At 46.9% G+C, this 20,627-nt stretch overlaps 1 protein-coding gene across 1 annotated transcript in view; it reads right to left on the bottom strand.

Moving 5' to 3' along the window:
- The window catches only part of Igf2r (insulin like growth factor 2 receptor), an 87,738-nt gene that overhangs the window by 27,893 nt on the left and 39,218 nt on the right, over positions 1 to 20,627 (bottom strand). The window contains exons 11-22 of the mRNA XM_085687557.2: positions 17,829 to 17,993; positions 15,510 to 15,650; positions 14,359 to 14,502; positions 13,513 to 13,650; positions 12,814 to 12,961; positions 12,097 to 12,274; positions 11,249 to 11,364; positions 10,359 to 10,527; positions 9,422 to 9,601; positions 7,633 to 7,734; positions 6,082 to 6,183; positions 4,018 to 4,213 (exon numbers count right to left, since the gene is read on the bottom strand). Of these exons, the coding sequence (XP_085543683.2) occupies positions 4,018 to 4,213; positions 6,082 to 6,183; positions 7,633 to 7,734; positions 9,422 to 9,601; positions 10,359 to 10,527; positions 11,249 to 11,364; positions 12,097 to 12,274; positions 12,814 to 12,961; positions 13,513 to 13,650; positions 14,359 to 14,502; positions 15,510 to 15,650; positions 17,829 to 17,993 (1,779 nt within the window). The remainder of the gene's footprint in view (positions 1 to 4,017; positions 4,214 to 6,081; positions 6,184 to 7,632; positions 7,735 to 9,421; positions 9,602 to 10,358; positions 10,528 to 11,248; positions 11,365 to 12,096; positions 12,275 to 12,813; positions 12,962 to 13,512; positions 13,651 to 14,358; positions 14,503 to 15,509; positions 15,651 to 17,828; positions 17,994 to 20,627) is intronic.

The following is a 20,627-nucleotide window of genomic DNA, read 5'->3' as shown; positions in this document are numbered from 1 at the left end:
AGAGAGAGAGAGAGAGAGAGAGAGAGAGAGATCTATGCATCTTCAAGGAAACCCTAGCTGATTCCATACGCGGGCTGTTGTGAAAAAAGTCTGCAATAAATGCAAGTACTGCTACCCAATGTGCTGAGTTCAATGCCCCAGATATATACAGCACAGTGGAAAGCTAGATAACACAGACACTGCTGCTACGTGTAACTATTTTTCTTGACTTTTGGTCTTGAGTTTGTGTGGTTGTGTGGCTGTGTGGCTGTGTGGCTGCGTGGCCTGCCACGGAGCACATGAGGAGGGTAGAAGAGAAGTTTGTGGCATCAGTTTTCTCCTTCCACCTGTATGTAGCAGGATCCAGAAATCAAAGTATCAAATCTGTGGACAGCTATTAACTAATTCAGCCAGCCATCTCTTTGGCTCAAGGTATTGAGGTTTTGAAAACAAGATCTTACCTGTACTCCAGGCTGACCTCAAACTTGCAATTTACCCACCAAATGCTGGACACTGCAGCCATTCATGATGCTCTATTGCAGTTTTGTAGAAATGTCCAATACCACTTCCCTAACAGCTCAACGGACCTACCCTTCCCCTGCATCGCCCGCTTCTCTGTCATGAGTAGCAGTCCTGGCTAATGAGAGAGTATCGCTGTGCCTTTGATTTGCATCCCCCCACTCATTAACATTTCAATGTCTTATTCCTCTTTTTAGATTTTATTTATTTATTATGTATGCAGTATACTGTCTGAATACATAGTCATACATGAAAGAAGAGAGCACCAGATCTCATTATAGACGGTTGTGAGCCACCATGTGGGTGCTGGGAATTGAGCTCAGAACCTCTAGAAGAGCAGCCAGTGCTCTTAACCTCTGAGTCATCTCTCCAGCCTCTCAATGTCCTATTCTGATCCTTGCCAATTTTTAATCAGATTGATTTTTGCTGCTGAGTTACTTATATGTTCTGAAGGCTTCTTTTTCAGAATAGAAAGTGTTCCCTTCAACCCAACTGCTTCTCCTCACTCTATTAACTGTCTTTGCTGCATAAAAATCTTTAAGGGTGATGTAATGAATCTACAGAATTTTCCTTTGTTGCCTAAACTTTAGGGATTTTTTTATCAAAAAAAAAAAATCCTTGCCCAGGCCTATGTTTTGAAGTATCTCCCCCATATTTTCCTCTGTTAGTTTTATGTCTCCCGTTTGCCATTCAAGTTTTTGACTCGTTTATTTTTATACATAGTTAAGATTAGGTCGATTCCTTCTTTGTACACAAATTAATAAAGACACTGTCTGATTTCTCTAATGTATATGCTCATACTGTCTTGGTAAAAAGTCCATTGACCATAAATGCATGGCTTTATCTCTGGGCTCTGCACCACTACTCTGTATGCCCATTTATTTGCTGGCCCATGCTATTCTGATGCAGGAACTGTCATGCCTCCTGCATTGATCCTTTGCTCAGCTCAAGACAGCTTTGGTTGCTCAGGGTCTTTTGTGATCCAACCCACCCTTCTTCTAATGTGTATGTACACACCTGACTAATTACATCCATCACCATATGAATGCAAGTGCTCACAGAGGCCAAAAGAATATCAGATCCCTTGGAACTAGAATGACAAGTAGTTGTGAGTCACCCATGGATATTGGGAACTAAACCCAGGTCTCTTTCAAGAACAGTGATGGCTCTTAACGACTGAGCTATCTCTCCAGCCCCTTTTCCTTTGTTAAAAGCATTGGAATTTAAATACACACACACACACACACACACACACACACACACACACAGAATCTGTGGGTCACTGGGTAGAACTGGCTATTTCAGTATGAATATGGACTGTCTTCTCACTTATGTATGTCTTCGATCTCTTCCTCAGTGTTTGTAACTTTCACTGTAGAGGCCATGTACTTAATTGGTTAAATTTATTCCCAGGTTTGGTTTATTATTTTATTTTTGTGCTGCTTATTAATAAAATGTCCTCCTGGTTCCAACTGTCTGACTATCTCTTCTGAGATGAGACATTTTCTACTGGAAAGGGCGGAGGCCCCTGAAACTCTCCAGGAAGTTACAAGCCTCACACAGCCCTAAATGAGAGACAGAGTCAGCAGCAACTGCTGGCAGGGGCTCTGTAGAGCTTCCTGAAGCTGCACACAGCACCTCTGGCAATGCAGTCTCCCCAGGCCCTGAGTCCACTCATCAATTCCAACAGTATTTTTGAAAGCTGAAGTTTTCCCTGTATAAAGTCACCCCAGATGCAAATGTGCCCTCACGACTGACCCTGTAACTGAATACCAATACTGAGTGATGGTGTCTGAATGTTCTGCCCTACTCCTGTTTTAGAGCAGGTTCTTTCCGTTTTCCCCATTCCGTATGATGTAGGTCATGGGTACCTACCTGCCTTGATTTCCACTTTTTGGGGTTTTATCAAGGAGATATGTTGAACTTTGCCAAACACTGTCCTGCACTGAGATAACCATGTGTTCTAGGCTTTCATTAGCTAACAATGTATCATAGTTCTCAATCTGCACTGTGTTAGCCAGTCTTGACCTGTGATAAGTACACTGTTTTAGGTATTGATAGATTTGACTTGCTATTATTTTGTTGAAAATTTGTGTCAATATTCATCAGAGACACTGGTCTGTAGCCCTGCCTTCTGTTATCGGGCTTTGTTATGGCGTCATCAGCCTGCTTACACTGGGGGATGGTGGCCTGGCACCCTGAGTAGCAAAGGATCTCTCCCATTCAGTGCAGCATTTTCAGGGTCCTCCACAGTGCACAGATGAGGCTCAGTATGGAACAATCCAGTCCTCGCCTCCTATCTGCCAGAGACAAATTCTTATTGCTGATTTGATCCTGTCACCCCTTACTGCTGTTCAAATTTTGTGCTTCACGGTCCAGTCCTACCAAGTCACAGTCCCAAGAGTATATCCATTTTCTCTACTGTTCCGATGCTGGCACGCAGCTGGCCACAGCGGTCCTTAGTGACCATTTGCCGTTTGTGGCAGAAGCTGTAGCCAAAGTGCTGCATTTCCAACATGTGTGAACTTGAGATGTGAAGCAGAAAGAAGCAAGAAGACAAGACTACAGTCCTCAGTGCAAATAATCTGGGAAGGCATGCTCCACTGCTTCCCAGTGCCCACTAAGATGGCTGCAGCATGTTGAGCAACATTACCTCAGTCCACTCAGATTCCAGTGATGGAAAGGCAGTGATGTGGGGTCCAAGGGTCACTCTGCTACCTATTAACAATGTGACCTGGAAAGTAACCACACCCCTGGGGCCCCTTTCCTCATCTGTAAGTCAATAGGTGGCAGAGCCAATAACATGATCCATCCCTCTTGGATCTCACTCTGATGTAATTCTTCATGGACCACAGGCTCTGTACCAAACACAAGACCCTTCTGTCTTCTAGTACTGCAAATGTACAACGCAGCAGTAATTGAGCACAAAAGGAGGCTAAGTCGGGTGTGCTGACCGAAGCCTTTGTTCCTAGTAAGGTAGACACAAGCAAAACTGAGTCTGAGGACACCTGGTTTACAGAACCAGGAAAGCCAAGGTCACAAGGTAAGAGCCTGTCTCAAATGGAAAAGAGAAAAGACAGAGCTGGGATGAGAATTCACCATACATACAGAATCTTAACCAAGTCCTGGCACATTTTGCTGCCGAAGCTATCCACTGACACAGATGCTGGCATTATAAAGGGCTCAGAACTGACCTGTACTAACAAAAGATGGTAACAAATAAGTACTAACAAGCTCAACATCCCCAGACTGTTACACAGAACCACCGTGCCCAAGAGAGGAGACAGGAGGAAAGGACCAACTTAGAAAAATGAGTAACTTAGATCGTTACTCATCACTTTTTTAGTACCTAAAGGAATGCAATTAACAACCCACCTCTAAAGAACTGGGGTGCAAGATAAAAAGAAGAGGTGGTCAGTGTGTACACAAGTGCCCCCAAGGGAAGAAGTTGGTAAGGGCTCTAGGAGAGAGATAACAGCATAGTTAGGGGCAGACTTGGCAGAACGCAAATCAGCTCACCTTTGTCTGAGGAAGAAGAAGATCCTTTGTAGGTCAGAGTGAGGAATCCCTCAGTAGACAACTGGAGGCTCTTTTCCATTCCCACTGGCCTTTCTGGTTTCAGGTTCTCCAATTCTGTCTGGGTTCCTGCCTCACAGCCAAAGGCTGGCTTTTCTTTGTCCGTTACACAGACAGACATTGCACCACAGATATTGAACTGGAAGCCAAACAGGAAAAAAGAAAAAGAAAACAAACAAAAACAACCATTTAGGTTCTAAGACTTAACACAGAAAAGCAGCCTAGAACCCAAAGTACTGCTGGGTTAAATATCTGGTTATCACTAGTCAGTTTATCAACTTTGGGACAGCTAGTTTTCAGACACAGAAAGGTAAAACCCCACGTCTAAACAACAATACCTGTGCAAATACCTCTGGAGTTTAGTGCATGGTGTTTTATGATCTTATTTACACAGTGCTCTGTCTGTAAATCTAATTACTACAAGCAATTATGAACGATATACTAGGGAGTGATACAAACCACTTTACAGTGTCTTTCATCACATGGAGAAATTGTATACAGTTAAGTCTTAACTAAACAACTGGAGCCCCTGATTTTTTTTTTTTTTTAAGATGTTGATTCTATTTAAAAAGCAGACATGTGGGGCTGGAGAGATGGCTCAGCAGTTAAGTGCATTGCCAGCTCTCCCAAAGGTCCTGAGTTCAATTCCCAGAAACCACAAGGTGGCTCACAACAATCTGTAATGAGGTCTGGTGCCCTTTTCTGGCCTGCAGGAATACACGCAGACAGAATATTGTATACATAATAAATAATTTTTTTTAAAAAAAAAAGCAGACATGTTTGCTGTAGTTATATAAAGAAATCAGCTCTGGGGAAGAGGCCACCAAATGTGCAGGGCAGCTGGACTCAGCAGGACGGGGGACAGGGCTGGACAGTAAGGGGCAGGAGTCTACAGCCCTGGCTGGGATGTGGTGGCCCCAGCAGACAGGTGACCTGCAGCGCATGAGTGCAGGCGCTCTTCCAGGCAGCTACACCTACTTCTGTCGCCCACTCATCTGTCACCTGCAACCAAGAGCCACAACAGCACACATGCTCCTAACAGCATGGTTGGTGACGAGGCGGGGCCTCGCTGGTTTGCTTCTGGTGCGTTCTTTATGTAGCCCGTGGTCATCTCTTAGCACACCCTCTAATGATGTGGTGCAGCATCTGCCTCTCACACTGATACAGGCTCTGACCTGCTGGAATCCTTACCAATGTGCCACTTGGTACAAAGCACACACTCTGCAGCAGCTGAAAAGCAGCTCTAACACCGAGACCCTTCTATGTCCCTATCTGAGTGTGGAATGGAGAGTCTGTGGAAGCATTCAGGAGAGTGGGGGAAGAGAACAGGGCCGAAAGGACAAATCCTTCTCTAAGTGTGGGGTGGAGAGAGCCCAGTTCTCCAGCTAGGGACAGTTGTCAGGATGCTCCTCTCACTACACTATGGTAGGGCATTCTCACTCACCTTCCTGTTTTCAAAGCCACTGTCCCTAAGATGACCGCCAGAACTTAAAGCAAATGTTTTGGAGGCTCCCTCCCTTCGAGTAGTTGAAGTGATACCTTGAGAAGACTTTGCATCTTATGGCTCTAGGCATTCGCAGAACAGTCTACAAAGGAAGTACCCTTGGAAGAGTCTAGAACACAGCCCTCAGGCCTCCCTTTAACCTCCATTTCATCTTGACTCAAACTTCAGTGAGCATCAAAACCACCTGATGGGCCTCCTGAAGCAGACTCGGAGCCCACCACAGAACTGAGTCAGGAGGCCTGCAGCAGGCCCAGGAATCTAAGTTTTAACGAGGTCCTAACTGTCACTCTGCTGCTGCTTCTTGGGAACTTCTGGACACAGCAGCAGGTGAGGACTGGTGACTGCTCCCATCTAGCTGCATCGGGCCCACGGTGATGATGTCACTTCATTACCCGCCCCCAGTCTGGAGCTTCTTTCTGCCCTGGACAAGCACTAAGGATGCAGCTCCAAGCGCCTCGGATGTGGTGAGCCTCATTTAAAGCAAACTATTGCATCAGTCTTACCAAAAAAGTCTTTCCAATGCCAGAGACCACGTATCCTTGAGAGCTGTTGAGTGGGCTAAGATTAAACACAAATCCACTGTTGGGGTCCCTTATAGAGCAAGCCTATCAGAAACAAGAAAGGGAAATAAACACATTCAAATTAATTCTATAGAAGCACAACAAACATGCAGTCCGGAAACTCACATCAACACTTAGAAGCTGTACTTGCTACTCACTTTAAATCCCTATGAAGCAACAGTGTGTTTGTGCACAGCCTATACCAATGTAGGATGTGTGTGCAGAAGAATGGAACTCACCCCATGGGGACTAAGCTACTACAATACCCAAGTAAGACCACTGTTACTCCTCAGGTAAGTAGTACAGCAATCATTTTTACATTCAAAAATAAATAAAACTTCAGAATTCTCTCTCATTGCCATGAATGCACCTCTGAGAACATAACTGGGTCAACTCACAGCCAATTTCCTCCCTTCTAAGTATACCCTCAGTCTCCCATGTCCCCCAAGTACAGGCTAGCGGTCAGAGCCCTGGGCATGGACAGGGTAGGGTGCCTGAGACGACCACTGGACCTGAGCTGAGGGCATCGCTTTGTGTACCAGTCCAGGTGTCTGTTGCCAGACTCTGCAGTCTGGTAAGAAATCAGAAGGATGGGAGGAAAACACGTCCTACTATAAAGAATGCACACACAGTTCCATAAAAACAATTTACTACAGTAGCCCAGGAGAGCAGCGAAAACTCAGAGAGCAGTGTGCTCTACACTGCACAGGGCAGGATGAGCAGCCAGCAGTGGGGAGACGCTGGAAACAAAGAGCTAGGGCCTTCGGCAGAGGATAACGTATCTGCCATACAGACTTCAGTGTGAGACCCTGGGCTACACACTGTGGGTGAGGGAGGGCACAGCACACAGGTAAGCTCTATTCTGTGTGTGAGGTGCCATGAGTCACTGAGTTCCACCCTATGTACAAGGTCACAGCAGAACACGTGTGCTAACTCTAAGATCCATGAAGCACTGGGTTCCTCCTAGTAGGTAAAGTCACAGCAGACACATGGGCTTTACTCTGTCAATGAGATCCCACGAGGCACTGGGCTTCACCCTGTGGACAAGGTCATAGCCCTCTCATAGGTCTCACTGTATCAGACACTGAAATATTCTGGAATGGAATAATGGGAATCTACAGCCCCCTGGCAGTGATGGAGAGCCCACTAGGATGCACCAGTACAGGGAAAGGATAGTGAGCTGGGTGGTGGTGACGCACACCTTTAATCCCAGCACTCTGGAGGCAGAGGCAGGTAGATCTCTGTGAGTTCGAAGCCAACCTGGTCTACAGAGCAAGTTCCAGGACAGCTTGGACTATTAAACAGAGAAACCTTGTCTTGGGTGGGGAGGAGGGGACATGGGATTTCAGTGAGCAAGGCATAAAGCTGGGGATCCTGAAAATCTAGGTACCAAGGGTAGGGAGGATGCAGAGGGTGGTGATGTGTGAATCAAAAAGCAGGACTGGAGGCAATGCAAAGTTAGTCTGAGCATGGGCAAAGTAACAGCACACATACCTGGTCTGTGTCTGTGATCGTCTGAATAGGGCAGGCAGCCTCTGTGTTCCACAGGAAACTGACCACACATTCCCAGTTGTAAGTGAAGATGGGGTGAGTGTTCTGGAAGGCCACAGCGCAGAGAGAAATCAGCAGGACAGCAACACAACAGGCCAACTGTCTACAGTGGGTCAGTACTTCCTCCCTAGAGCACAACGCTCTCATTGCCCCCTAGGAGAGGTCAGCTCACATGCCTGGACATTAGCACATCTGAGTTCACACCAGCAGTAAATGGGAAAACTGGGATCCAGATAGCTGAAACCAAGTCTACACACCCAGAGTCAAAGCAACCAGAAAGCTACTAGACAAAACTGGTTTGTGTATCAGGGAAGGGTTGAGAAGCCACAGGAAGAGGTACAAGGGGAGCTTCTAGGTGGGATACAGCGTGTTTTGTGACTTGGGTCCTGTTTACACAGACATGCTAATTTGTGGCTATTACTGGCTTTTAGTTTGTGGGTTTCAACAAGAAGTCTCCTCCACAAAACATTCCATCTCCAGTGCTGCTTCCACCCCAGGCAGCAGTGGCTCACTCTTAGCTAGTGAGACAGCACAGCAGAGACTACTGGAAAATGCACTGGAACTCTGTAACCAATAATCACACCCCACATACAAGCACTCTACCTGTAGGCCCCATCCACACTCTCCTCATCAGTCCTGAAAGCAAGCAGAAAGACCCAGGCTTTGCCTATGATAACTCCCATGCGCCTGACTTCCCTGTATCTCCTTCAGTAGTCTTGCCTAGGCCCACAGGACACCCAGCTCAGCCACTATGGGAAAGCATTTGAAAAACAAAGAAGGTTCTGAAAGAATCTTCTGGAACTAAATGGCATTATCTAAATGACAGCCAAAAAAAAAGAGTAGTCTATGACAGGGCTCCCACACACCCAGGACACGGGCTGCCAGGAGTAGATGGAAATGAAACCAGCAGCTGTCCCCCTGTGTAAGGCACGGGCGTGCAGTCCATGGATGGTCACTGGTCTCAGGGACCACAGGCCCAGGATCACTCAGCCAGTGATTTCATACCCTCAGAGATCGGAACAAAGGACAAGTTTCCTGTCTGTGCGATACCTGGATACCAGGCCTCACATCCACTGGACTGGACCCCAGTAGAATCCAAATGCATCTAATTCCTGTCAGCAAGTCAAACTTAAAACTAACAGCAAAAAGAAAAGAAAAGAAAAAAAAAGAAAAGAAAAGAAAAGAAAAGAAAAGAAAGGCAGGCAACTGGGTCAGAGAATTATGGTATGCACCTTTAATCTCAGCTGAGTTTGAAGCCAACATAGTCTACATAGTGAGTTTTCAGGCTAGCCTGAAATCCTAAAATCCTGTCCACCCCCAAAAAAAACAAAAAACAAAAACAGGGAGGGAGGGAGGGAGGGAGGGAGGGAGGGAGGGTGGGAGGGAAGAGGGACAACTAGCAGCCACAAGGTTGTCAAAATAAAAGTTCTATACATAAGACAGGCACCAAAGTCCACACCTTTAACCCCAGCACTCAAGAGGCAGAGCTGCAGGAGCTCAGGGTCAGCCTGGCTGCCAGTGAGTCACACAGTGAGACCCAAATCTCACCGACCCCCAAAAGTTCTAAGCATCTGGTGACAAGTGTGCGACACCAATGATGGACATGATGTTCTTGGTAACTCAAAAATGCCTAAAGTGACCCATTTTATGCCCTAGGTATTTTGCTGCAATTTTTTTTTACAAGCATAGAAGTGCACACACTGGCCCTGCGTGCTTTCTGCACAGCACTCACCAGGCGCCCCCGGCCACAGACGAGATGGATCCTGGTGCTGTAGGTGGTTAGCTGGCCATCACTGGTGGTGCAAGCAGAGCCGTTCACGTATTCTAAGAGGAGGCTGCCGCTCTCCTCCACCACAGGGCCTGTCTTTGCAACTCCCAAGTTACTGATGGATACAGTCTCAGCCAAGGAGCCCTGCAACGCAGTGTGGGTTAGGCTTCTCCTGGAAAGTTTTACTCCTCAGCAAGTCAGCTTGCTGCTCAACAGTGGCCAGAGCCTATGACGTCACCACTAACAACTGTGTGAGCAAGCAAACAAAAGTGAGGAGTCCCCAAGCAGGAGGACAGCTACATTCAAAGGCTGCTGCTCTGGGGAAGAACACATCCCCGTGAGGTACAGCCTCAGACACCTCTGAGCACCAGAGCACACCACTAGGATGTGCTAACAAAGCAAATCCTCACTGTTTCTGCAGAAGTCAACTTCTGGAGTCCACCTACAGCTTTCATGGCCCACCACATGTGAGGACCACAAGGAAATGTACGAAAGTCCTGCCAATGAGAGCAATCAACCAGATGATGAAGTGTTCAACAGTCAGAGTGGCACTGACGCATGCATCTGAGCCATCTCAGCAACTCTGTCAAATCCATTTTTGAGACCTCTGGGCAGCTGAGGTTCCGAGCTGTGGAAGTCTGCAGAGTCACTCGGGCACCTGAATTTGGGTCAGACATAACCAAGAGAGCTCTCTGCGATGTGCTGGACTAAAAGCTGTCAGTGGACATTTTAAGACTGAACAAAGACTCCAAGCCGGCTCAGGAGGCTCACTGTGCGGCCACTCTCCTCAGAGGCTTCAGCTGGGCAGCAGAACTGGCCTGATCAAGAGCTACAAAACAGCTAGCTACCTTCACACACTAAGCCTCAGACTCCAGGGAAAATGTGAGAACAACATACACACCTCCTTGTTTTCGTATCTCATCTGGCAAGCAGAAGCATATCGATCACAGCCAGGCACAGGATTCAGAGGCCGGCACACGTTAAGATAGTATTTCCTCCGTGTAACATGTTCCCGGGAGTTTTCCATGGCATACCAGTTTCCTCCACGGCCACCTTCAGACTTCACTAGACTAAAGTTTTAACACAAAGGTATGCTTTTAAAACTTCGAAAAGTTGGGCTGTTAATGTTTACTCATCAGAGAAATAAAGACATTCTCAAAGGAGACACACTTGAGACACATCAAGCCACAGATGGCGACTGAGCCACAGGACACGCCGTAACACTGACATCCTGAAGCCCCACATGCAGAGGACCCTTCAGAATTCACACACACACACACACACACACACACACACACACCATACACTGAGCTACCGTTTTATTTTTTTAAGTTTAATTTACAATGTTCTTAGGAACTGAGGCCTATTTTGATTTCTTTTTTTCTTAAATATTTATTTATTTATTATGTATGCAATATTCTTTCTGCATGTACACCTGAAGGCCAGAAGAGGGTACCAGACATCATTACAGATGGTTGTGAGCCACCATGTGGTTGCTGGGAATTGAACTCAGGACCTTTGGAAGAGCAGGCAATGCTCTTAATCGCTGAGCCATGTCTCCAATCCCTGAGCTACCGTTTTAGACAATGAAGCTACACATTAAGTCTTTGCTGTGACAAAGATCAATTACTGTCACAAAGGTGATGAGATCAGACCACATCCACCTCCTTTCTGCTGTCTCTCCTGGTCCTGCATCCTGAAGCCAACACAATGCCTATCACCAACTAAACCATTTGCTCACCAGTGACCACACCTGAGGAAGGTCCACGGCCAACTGCTGGCTCTGCTCACCTAGAGAGGTCATACTGTTCCATCATGGAGGGGTCTGTCACCATGCACTCCAAGGGCTCTTCTGGGCAGGCATAACTGGTGTACCACCTGAAGTTGTAGGTAGAGTTGTCCTCTTCCTAATTCCAGGACAAGAAGGAAACATGAAAGGGTATGGCTGGAGTCTACATCTGGAGCATCCCCCAAAGACCACCCAGGGAACCCTGGCCCTAGCTCAGCACTATGGAGCATGATGAAAACTTCAAACACGTGCATGAAGGAGAAGCAGACATGCACAGAGTAGCTCTCTAGCTCTCTAGTTCCTTCCTTGTTCTCTTGTGCTTCCTGGTTGTGAAGCAAACGGTTCACTCACTGTCGGGCCCAAAGCAATGAGCCAACCAACCACGGACTGAAACCTGCAAGACTGGGTGGCAAAATAACCCTTTCCTAAACTGCATACCCGTGTGTTTGCTCCAGTAACAGAAGCTGAGAATGGAAGAAGAAAATGAGATACTATGCAAAGAGTTTTAAAAAGAAAAATGACTATAAGTAAAAGTTACTAAAAAGATGGCCTCATCAAAAACCATAATGGAATCTTGGTAAGGGAAAAATAAGGGTGATTTTTTTTTTAAAGTTTTTGCAAGTTTTCTAAAAGAACAAACAGGGCTGTGGACTAACATTAAGACAGATGGGCCTTTGAATAAGCAGCTTAACATGTGACTAAATACTGCCTAGGCACCCTGAGAACTGTAAAAGGACTAATTACATGACAGTCTGGTCAGAAAAACAGACTAATAATAGCTCAGTTTCTACAGGAAGGGCAAGCAACTGGCCCAGGTCTGCTCAGGCCAACTGCCTGAGACTTTTCCCACCTGATATTCTGGGAAGCCCACTCCAGCGTCTCGGTCACAAAGAAAGGTGATCAGTGTGGCTCTCGGTGTGTGCTTTTCATTGTTATAAGGCGTGCCATCCCTGTAGCTCAGCTGGATCATCCCATCATAGTAAGAAAGGATGGTATTGCTCAGTCCCAGGTTCCAAGACTTCTTATCACTAAAGTGAATACAGAAATGTCACTCGGGAAGTGCCATGGATCAGGAGCTCACCAAGGCTGCACAAATGGGGGCAAATGCATGGTCAGGACCAAGAGACTGCAGTACCTGGGAATCTCATAAGCAGCTCTTTTGACTATAGGAGGAAAAAAAGCAACACACACACACACACACACACACACACACACACACACACACACGAGCCCAACTTTCTTTCAGCACTACTAGCTTACAGTACAGCTCAATTCATTACAACTAACACTACCCAGTAAGGAGAAATACATATATGAATATGTATGAAGTATAAGGCTCAAAGTTCAAGAAGTGGGTATCAAATGAGCCCGGACCTCTCTCCACCCCCTAGGATAAGGCTTGCCTCTACTCTGGGAAGTTCAGCTCCTGGCATCCTGCAGGTTTTTCTGACCAGGTCTCCTCAGTATTTAAATGCTTGTCAAACAATAATGTTCCAGGGGAACCTAACTCAGTGAAACACACACTAGCACAATACCAAAGAACAAATCACAATGAAAGGCCACTTGCCTTTTTGCTACCTGGCAGGCCCCTGAGTTTGGCTGACAAGGGTCCATGGATACAGGGCCACAAACATTTATGTAGAAGTCATACTTCTCTGTCTCAACTTTATAAGCACCATTCTTCTTTGTGAGAGGAGACAAATCAAAAGAGAACCCTAAAACAGAAACAGGGACGTACGTTAGGCCAGTGAGGACACAGGAGACTGGTGACTACACGTGTTCTCTGAGAGCAATCACTCCAGGGCAAAAAGACAGTGAAAAAGAAAGGTCACTCTGCCTTTATGCTGCCATTCCTGCAGTGACTGCCACCGACTCCCTTGGACGCAGGTCCTTGCCATTGCCCTTTTTCATTATGGCAACTCTGAAACCCTATTCAAGCCTGCAACTCCAGATCTCACAAACATGGCATATCCAAGCAAGATGACCAGACTGAGAGGGTTTTCTGTAAAGTCCCCTAACAAGGGGTTCTTGCCTAGGATTCACGCAAAAGCCTTCCAAATGAGGGTGTGGATCTCCTACTGCTCAAGTATATCCAGCCCAGCTACAGACTCAAGATGGGCTCTGCCACAGCTCAGACACACAACAAAAAATGCTCGGCACTCTAGTTCAGCAGCACTAACAGAGTTCTAAAACAAGAACCTCGAACAGTCAGTAAAGTGTGGCCCCGTGTTACGTCAGACAGCAGAGATATGGCTTAGGCACACACCTGCCTGGGCATCAAAGACCGTGCAGTTCTCTCCTTCTGTCTTCGACAGCACACAGGCAGCGGCTGTGTGCCACTCAAATTCATAGAAGCAACCATCAGGTCCTGTAGTTCTCAACGCTGGAGCACTTTCTAGATCACCTGTCAAAGGGAGGGGGAGATCAACCACAAATCTGTTGGTTCTAATAATTTTCCCTGTTCTAGTTGTTTAGAAAGTCCTGGGAAAGATAAGGTTACAAAATGATTCGAAAGAGTTGGGGATGTGGTTCATTTAGTAGAGTGTGTGTCTAGCATGCACACAGCCCTGTGTTCAATCCCCAGGCCTGCATAAAGCAGACATGGTAGCACACACCTATCAATAAAGCCAGTACTCAGAAGGTGGAAATATGTTCTACCAAAATAAAACAAGAAACAAAATAGTCCTAGCATGTGACCTTCTCCCACGGCTGGGAATTTATACAAAGGAAACTTTACAGGATGGATATAGAGAGGATGTAAATAAAGCATCCAAACACCCAGCAATGAAATGTTCTAAAATAGTTAAGACTGCCGTGTCAGTAAGGAAATCCCTAGAAATTATAAATAGAACTGTGCCGCAGAATGCACAAGCACAGCATTCTGAGAACAGCAAAATCAAATACATGCACAGATGCAGATCTCAGCAAAAGGATCAGAAACGCCTCAGTTCAGTGAGAGGTAATCACAGTTGAGAGGGTGAGATCAAGGAAACATTTTAAGGCATTTATGACTCCTCCCGAGGAAGTTCAGCGTTCCATACCCCTTATCCTCTCTCAGGCCTTAAGAACAGGATATCATGCAGAGAGACTCACGCCTCCCCTATGACAGTACCTGGCTTGCACACGAGTGTGATGTTAGTCGTTATCTTCTTATCATTGCCACAGCTGTCACCATCAGAGTAAGAGAGTTGTATGTGTCCTTTCTCTTTTGTAGGAGAAGAAACAAATTTTCCAAGGTTCTTACTTCCATTCTTATCTTGAAAAAAAGGAGGGAACATAAGATATGCTGGAAAAGTCTCATTGCATACACATAAAATTACACCAAAACTCAGCCAAATGCCAGCAAGGTACCACAGCCTCTTCTCAGCCAAATGCCAGCACCTCTTCTCAGCCCACCTTACCAGACTGGAATGGAAACAAGTTTTCTTGAAAGAAAAAACAAACAGTCACCTAAGACCACCTCCTGACTCCGCAGGGACAGGCTGGGACTGACATGTGGGATTCCTCCATAGACACCTTAGGGACAGGCTGGTGTGTGCACCATCACAGTCTGTGAGAAACACTAGTCCACGCCCAGGGCCTCAGCCACTTTGGGACACAGGATGCTGGAAAGCACAGCCAAACCATAGGCTTTACTCACAACCAAGAAGAAACACACATATGTGGGACCCACACTGAATTACTGTACTGGTTCAGCTGCTTTTCAAAGATGTTTATGCCTGAGTCCTTAGTAAGACAAGAACAAACACCACTTACTTTGAGACACATCTCTGGTTCTGAACACCAGGGTAATCCCCAAATCCGACTAAGCCTAATTCCGCATCTGTGTTCCTAACAGATTCTTTGTGCTCTCTTCCTGGCATTTTCAAATTGCACCATAACTGACACACAGCTCTGTGGCACATGAGATCAACAGAGACAGCAAGAACCTAAGACAGGTTGCTCAGCTGGAGGCTCCCCTAACTGTGACCAAGGCTGCTGAAAATTCAGTTAGTTTTCCGAGCACTGGAAATACTATTCTTCAGGTCACAAGATGAAGCCAGATGCTGAGCATTTCCTAACACGGCTCCTGCTGCCTGGGTACACCTGTGCCAACGGGCTGCAGGACCGCAGGGCACACTGGTTCTGACACTGAAATTGCAGAACCTTCAATCATCCTCAGTATCTACATCCAAAGGCAGGAGGCTTACGCAGACTACAACATTCTAAGTCTCTGCCAGTGAAGCGGTTATTAGAAAGAGGATTCCCCTCCGACTGACTCACCCACAGCACACACAGCAGCATCTTCAGGACAGCTCCTGGCCTGGCCCTCCTGCAGCACTCGGTGACAGACATTGATGAAGAAATATTTCTTCTCTGATTCAGCTTGGCCACTATCCACTGCTTCCCAGTTCTTCTCCGATTCTGCAACCAAACCCAACATCTGTTATTCCTTAGTGACTTTTTTCTGACAGTCACATCTTAAAACAGTAACTATGTCAAGGTCAGACAACCCTAGCACACCACAGAAAGCCATGGCATCCCCACTTTGTCACTTAGAGTGTCAGGGACAGACCATTCATTCCCCCCAACCTGCTTCCTGCAGAATTAAACCACAAACTTCTCCCACACCCTACAGAATCAATAGACTGAACCCCATCAGAAGGTCAGTCGCTGTCTTGAGCCTGGTGGAAGGGCAGTGGTCACACGGGGAGCTTCAGGTCCCACAAGGGCCTGTGCAGCTATGAGAGCTACTTCTACGCAGGCTGGCAGGAGCAGAAGGCTGGCTCATAGACGGTGAGGAGGATTCCACTGAATCCAAACACCAAGTGAACAGGTGCTGATGGGAAGTGAGGAGGGGAGGAGCTGGGGGGTAAGGACACCAGGTAAAGAAAAGAGTAGTCCTGAGAACGGGCCTACCATCCCATAAATTGGCACTGCAGAACACACAGGCACACATTCTTATCAGAAATGTTCCCTTGTCAAGTTGGCAACAAGGACTTAGAAGTAAAATGCCACAGCTTGCCAGTGACAACACACAATGCTTTTGGAAAGCTAGGCTCCCAAGTCCACAGTCTTGAAAGATAGTGTGTGTGCCCAAGTTTCCCCCAAAGTGGGCATCGGCTGGAGTGGGCTGCAGGCTCCAGGGCAGGGCTTTCTGAAGCAGCATGGAAAGATTTCAACTAAAACCTTCTGGATTCTTCCAAAGCCAAGCAGTGGTACAAGGTCTGCTAAGGGAATTAGTGTACCTCTGCATCATCCCTCAAGATTCTAATTTGTCTTGTAACAAACTAATACTTAAAATTTAAAAAACCAAAAACAACTGTGCTTCCCTCTGCTCCTGACTGCAGGTGCAATGGGACCAGCCATCCATGTTCCTACTGCCAGGCCCTCCTTGCCACGACAGACTGTATCCCTTCCTGAACTACAAGTCAATATACCCCCTTCCCTCGGGGAAAAAACAAAACCTCATGTTGCTATGTGTGGCTCAGAAGTATACCGTGAGGGAGGAAGGGGAGGGGTGACCACAGACGCCCATCACACTCGTGCTTCCTCTAAAAGGCCAGCACCTGGCAATCTTCCTGAAGCCCATATCGCTGAGCTACACGTCTTAACAGGGTTCTATTCAGAAATAAGAGCTTTTTCCACGTTGCAGAAACCCACCCTTTCATTAGCACATATACCTGGAATTCACCACGGCTTCCCGAAACTATTTTAACTTTTATAGAAATTTCCTGTGTTCCTACAGCTTCCAGGATGCTTAACTACTAAACCATGAAGATGACTTCCTTACCCCTGAAGCAATTAGCTAACACAGATCATTTACTGTGGACCCGGAATTCCTCCAACAGTCTTTCACATAGATGGAACTCAATGACGGGGCAGGCAGCTGCAGCTGGTACTGATGCAAGTTAATTCTGTCTTAGGAGATGCAAGGCTCCTACAAACCTACTCCAGAAATCCCCTAGGAGGGTCAGGTATTTCTGGGCATAAGCTCTCATCTACCTCACCTCTTTTTGGCAAGATGCCACCCATGAAGGCAGTTGGCACGGGAGGCTTCAGCAGTAGTCAGTCACCTCGCACCTTCCCAGTGCCTACCACCTAGCAAACATACACCAAACACCTTCATACTGACATACACTATGGGGCACTACACCATCCATGTTGGACGTTCCTCCCCGATCTACAGACCAGGGACAAGTTGATCCCTTTTTAGTGGAAGCAAAGAGACAATCATACGAAAGGTCAGAACACAGGCTGTAGACATGACGGAGCCCCAGTTTCACCAGTCCCCTCAGTCCCTGTGTTAAATGCAATCACTGCCCTAAAAGGCTGCTGGAGAAAACTGTCTCAAAGCACACAGCACAAGGCCTGGCACAGCTGATCTCTGAAGTTCCAAGTGAACTGGTAAGGTAGGCCAAGACAACACAACTAGAAAAGGTGGGGCTTAGACGCAGGTAGTCTACATCTTAATTCAGTGTTCCTTATAGTTTGTGTCACTGCTAGAAGGAAAAGGGGGCTATGACTCAGCTGGCAATTAAAAATGTTCCCCCAAACCATTGGGATCCAATATCTTGTGGTCCCCAAAAAGGAAAGCAATACCTGAGTGGCGAGCCAACACAGACAGGTCATAGCGGTTCTTGCCATCGGTAGCCCCGCAGAGGAGATCTTCCTTCTCTTTGACACAGGCATATTTAGTGTCCCACGTGAAGAAGTAGGTGCAGTCCACCTCACCTGTGAACACAGGCTCTCCTCTTCCATCTTTACCTGCACATGCAATGCCACAGGAGAACATTCGATGCAGTGATGTGACCCAAACCCAGGACTTCTGAAGAGCCAGGGAAACAGCAGAAATGAGGACCAATGCCAGCTGTCCAGCTAGCTGTCCAGAGACTGGAGTGACTTCAATAAAGCTGACAGTCCACACCGCCCTCCCGTCTTACAGCGGAGCGGTAGGGACTCTCCAGGCTTTACAGAACACTGCTCAGTCTCTCAATGAGGAGATGGGAGGAGAACTACTAAGCACAGGGAAGGTAACGCGGCTGCAGGCGGCAGTCATGCTGTGAAGGGCTCACCAGGCATACGGAAGAAAGAGGACAGACCAGAGCCCCAGGTCCAAGAGTACAGGATAATGACGAGCAAGACCTGAGGTTCCTCCAACACCCACACCATGGAGGCAAATGCATGGAGATCCTTTGCAGTTACTTCAGATAAAGCATGGCAGGATCTCACATGACCACAAAGTTAGGGGTACCTCCAAATGCTGTTGGCACCCACGTTTGCAACCTGTCTGTAAGGTCACACTAGAGTCAACACCACCCCTCCTCCACCCACAGAGGCCCCATCCATTGCACAGAATAGCACGGCTCTTCTCTTCATGGGCCTGAGACAGGGCAAAGCACTGGCCCTCCCTCTGGACACCCTATTCCTTGGCCGTTCCCAGCTGGTGGGCCACTGGGACAAAGCTGCCCTTTTTTTCCCTTGGTGTGAAACCCTTGGTGGTTTCACAATCTCAGCTGGCTGCACCTCCCACATGTCTGCCTGCATCCTTAAGGTGTGGTGCCTGGGCATAGTCATGTTCTAAGGAAAAGAGAAATTAGGTTTTATAGCCAAAAGCAAATGAGTTCTGAAGTGTTAATTTCTAAAAGAAAAAAAAAGCTTGCATTAATTCACTAGGATTGGAAGATCAAAAGTTAACCTATCCCAAATTAATCTAAGCACTAATACATTAAAGCAAAACAAATCTGGAAAAGCATTAATGATTGTTATAGAACAGTGGTTTTCAACCTTCCTAATGATGCAATCCTTTAATACAGTTTCGCATGTTGTAGTGACCTCCAATCATAAAATTAGCTCATTGCTACTTCATAACTGTAATTTTGCAACTGTTATGAATCACAATGTGGTGCACACCTTTAATCCCAGCACTCGGGAGGCAGAGGTAGGCAGATCTCTGTGAGTTTGAGGCCAGCCTGGTCTACAAGTGCTAGTTCCAGGACAGGCTCCAAAACTACAGAGAAACCCTGTCTCGAAAAACCAAAAAGAAAAAGAAATAAAGAAAAAAAGAAAAACAAATCACAATGTAAATATCTGATATGCAACCCCTACTGGGGTCATGACCCATGGGTTGAGAACCACCTTTGTAGAGGCAGTTACATAAAATTTCATAGTAATGTTTTTCCTACTTGCATACTGAAATTTTCTGTAATAAAAAGAAAAGATGAAAAAGAAAAGGGTTTTGGCAATGAATTCCAATCTACATGGTCAAGACCTCAGCAAGGAGTCCAGGACCCCTCCCTCTGCTGACTCATGACCCACCTTCCCAGCATCCCACAGTGAGAGCAGCCTGAGCAGGACTCAGGAGGACCTGAGCAGAGAGAGACCAGAGGAGCTGGCACCAGCCTGGTGACTGCTGGCTGAGGACACAGAAGCAACAGCAGGCTTCGTGGGCAAGGGAAGGAACAGGAGCAAGTTGCCTAAGGTCCATTCCGGTGAGTATGGAGAGCAGGAGAATAGACATGGATGTGGGGAAGAACCTAACAGATGCGGCGTTTCTCCTACTCAGCCAGAGGCACATCTGTAATGATTCTGCACCAGACACCTAACAGCCTGCGAGAGACAAACACACCATGCAGACAGAGCTTATGTGAGGAGTTTGTTGAGATAAAAGGAGTGAGGGGGTAGGGGACAGAGATCTGCTTGCCTCTTCAGAAGAACAGCAGGAAGAAAGCTGGAATGGGTGGAGCTTGTCTCTTAAAGGGGCCTTTTGCACTGTGTACAAACTATGAAGAGACCTAGCAGCCACAGGACTCTGGGCTGGCCAGAGTACTACCTGAGTGCATCCTGCCAGGTGACAGGATCAGCTAATTCCTGAATCCTAACAACATCATGGCCCTACTGAGGTTCCTCGTGACGCCACCTTATATGAGATGTGTCAGGCTCTCTGAAACCCATGACCTCCAGCAGACTTCCTAGGCTCCTATTCGGCCTATCTAGGCAAGCAGACACAGGTCTAATCACAGCTCCCCAGTTCATGCCTTTGAGGGCTCCACATCCTGGGCCCCGCAACCATTCAAGCACCAGGCTCACTGTCCCCATCCTGCAAACTCTCCTCTGGTCGCCTGTCCCTTGGTTGTCCCAGAACCAGCTATATGCTCCTGCTATACAGCACTACTGACCTGAAGGAGCTGGAGCCTCCCTGGGTAAGGGCAGATAACAACTTGCTCTGTAGACAGGGGGTCAACTCTAGCAGTTTTCCCAATACTCAGACACAAAACCCCTTATCTCTATTTTTAGTCTGCAGACTCCCTGAGAGCCATCTGTCACCCTCAGGCCCCTGTGGAGAGAGCCTTAGCAAACAGGCATAAAAACATGCAAGCACTGTGAGTGAGAAGAAGAGGC

Source organism: Myodes glareolus, chromosome 1, assembly GCF_982192425.1.
Source record: "Myodes glareolus chromosome 1, mMyoGla1.1, whole genome shotgun sequence".
NCBI lineage: Eukaryota > Metazoa > Chordata > Mammalia > Rodentia > Cricetidae > Myodes > Myodes glareolus.
Note: the sequence above shows the minus strand (reverse complement) of the source record. Positions and strands in the feature narration are given on the sequence as shown.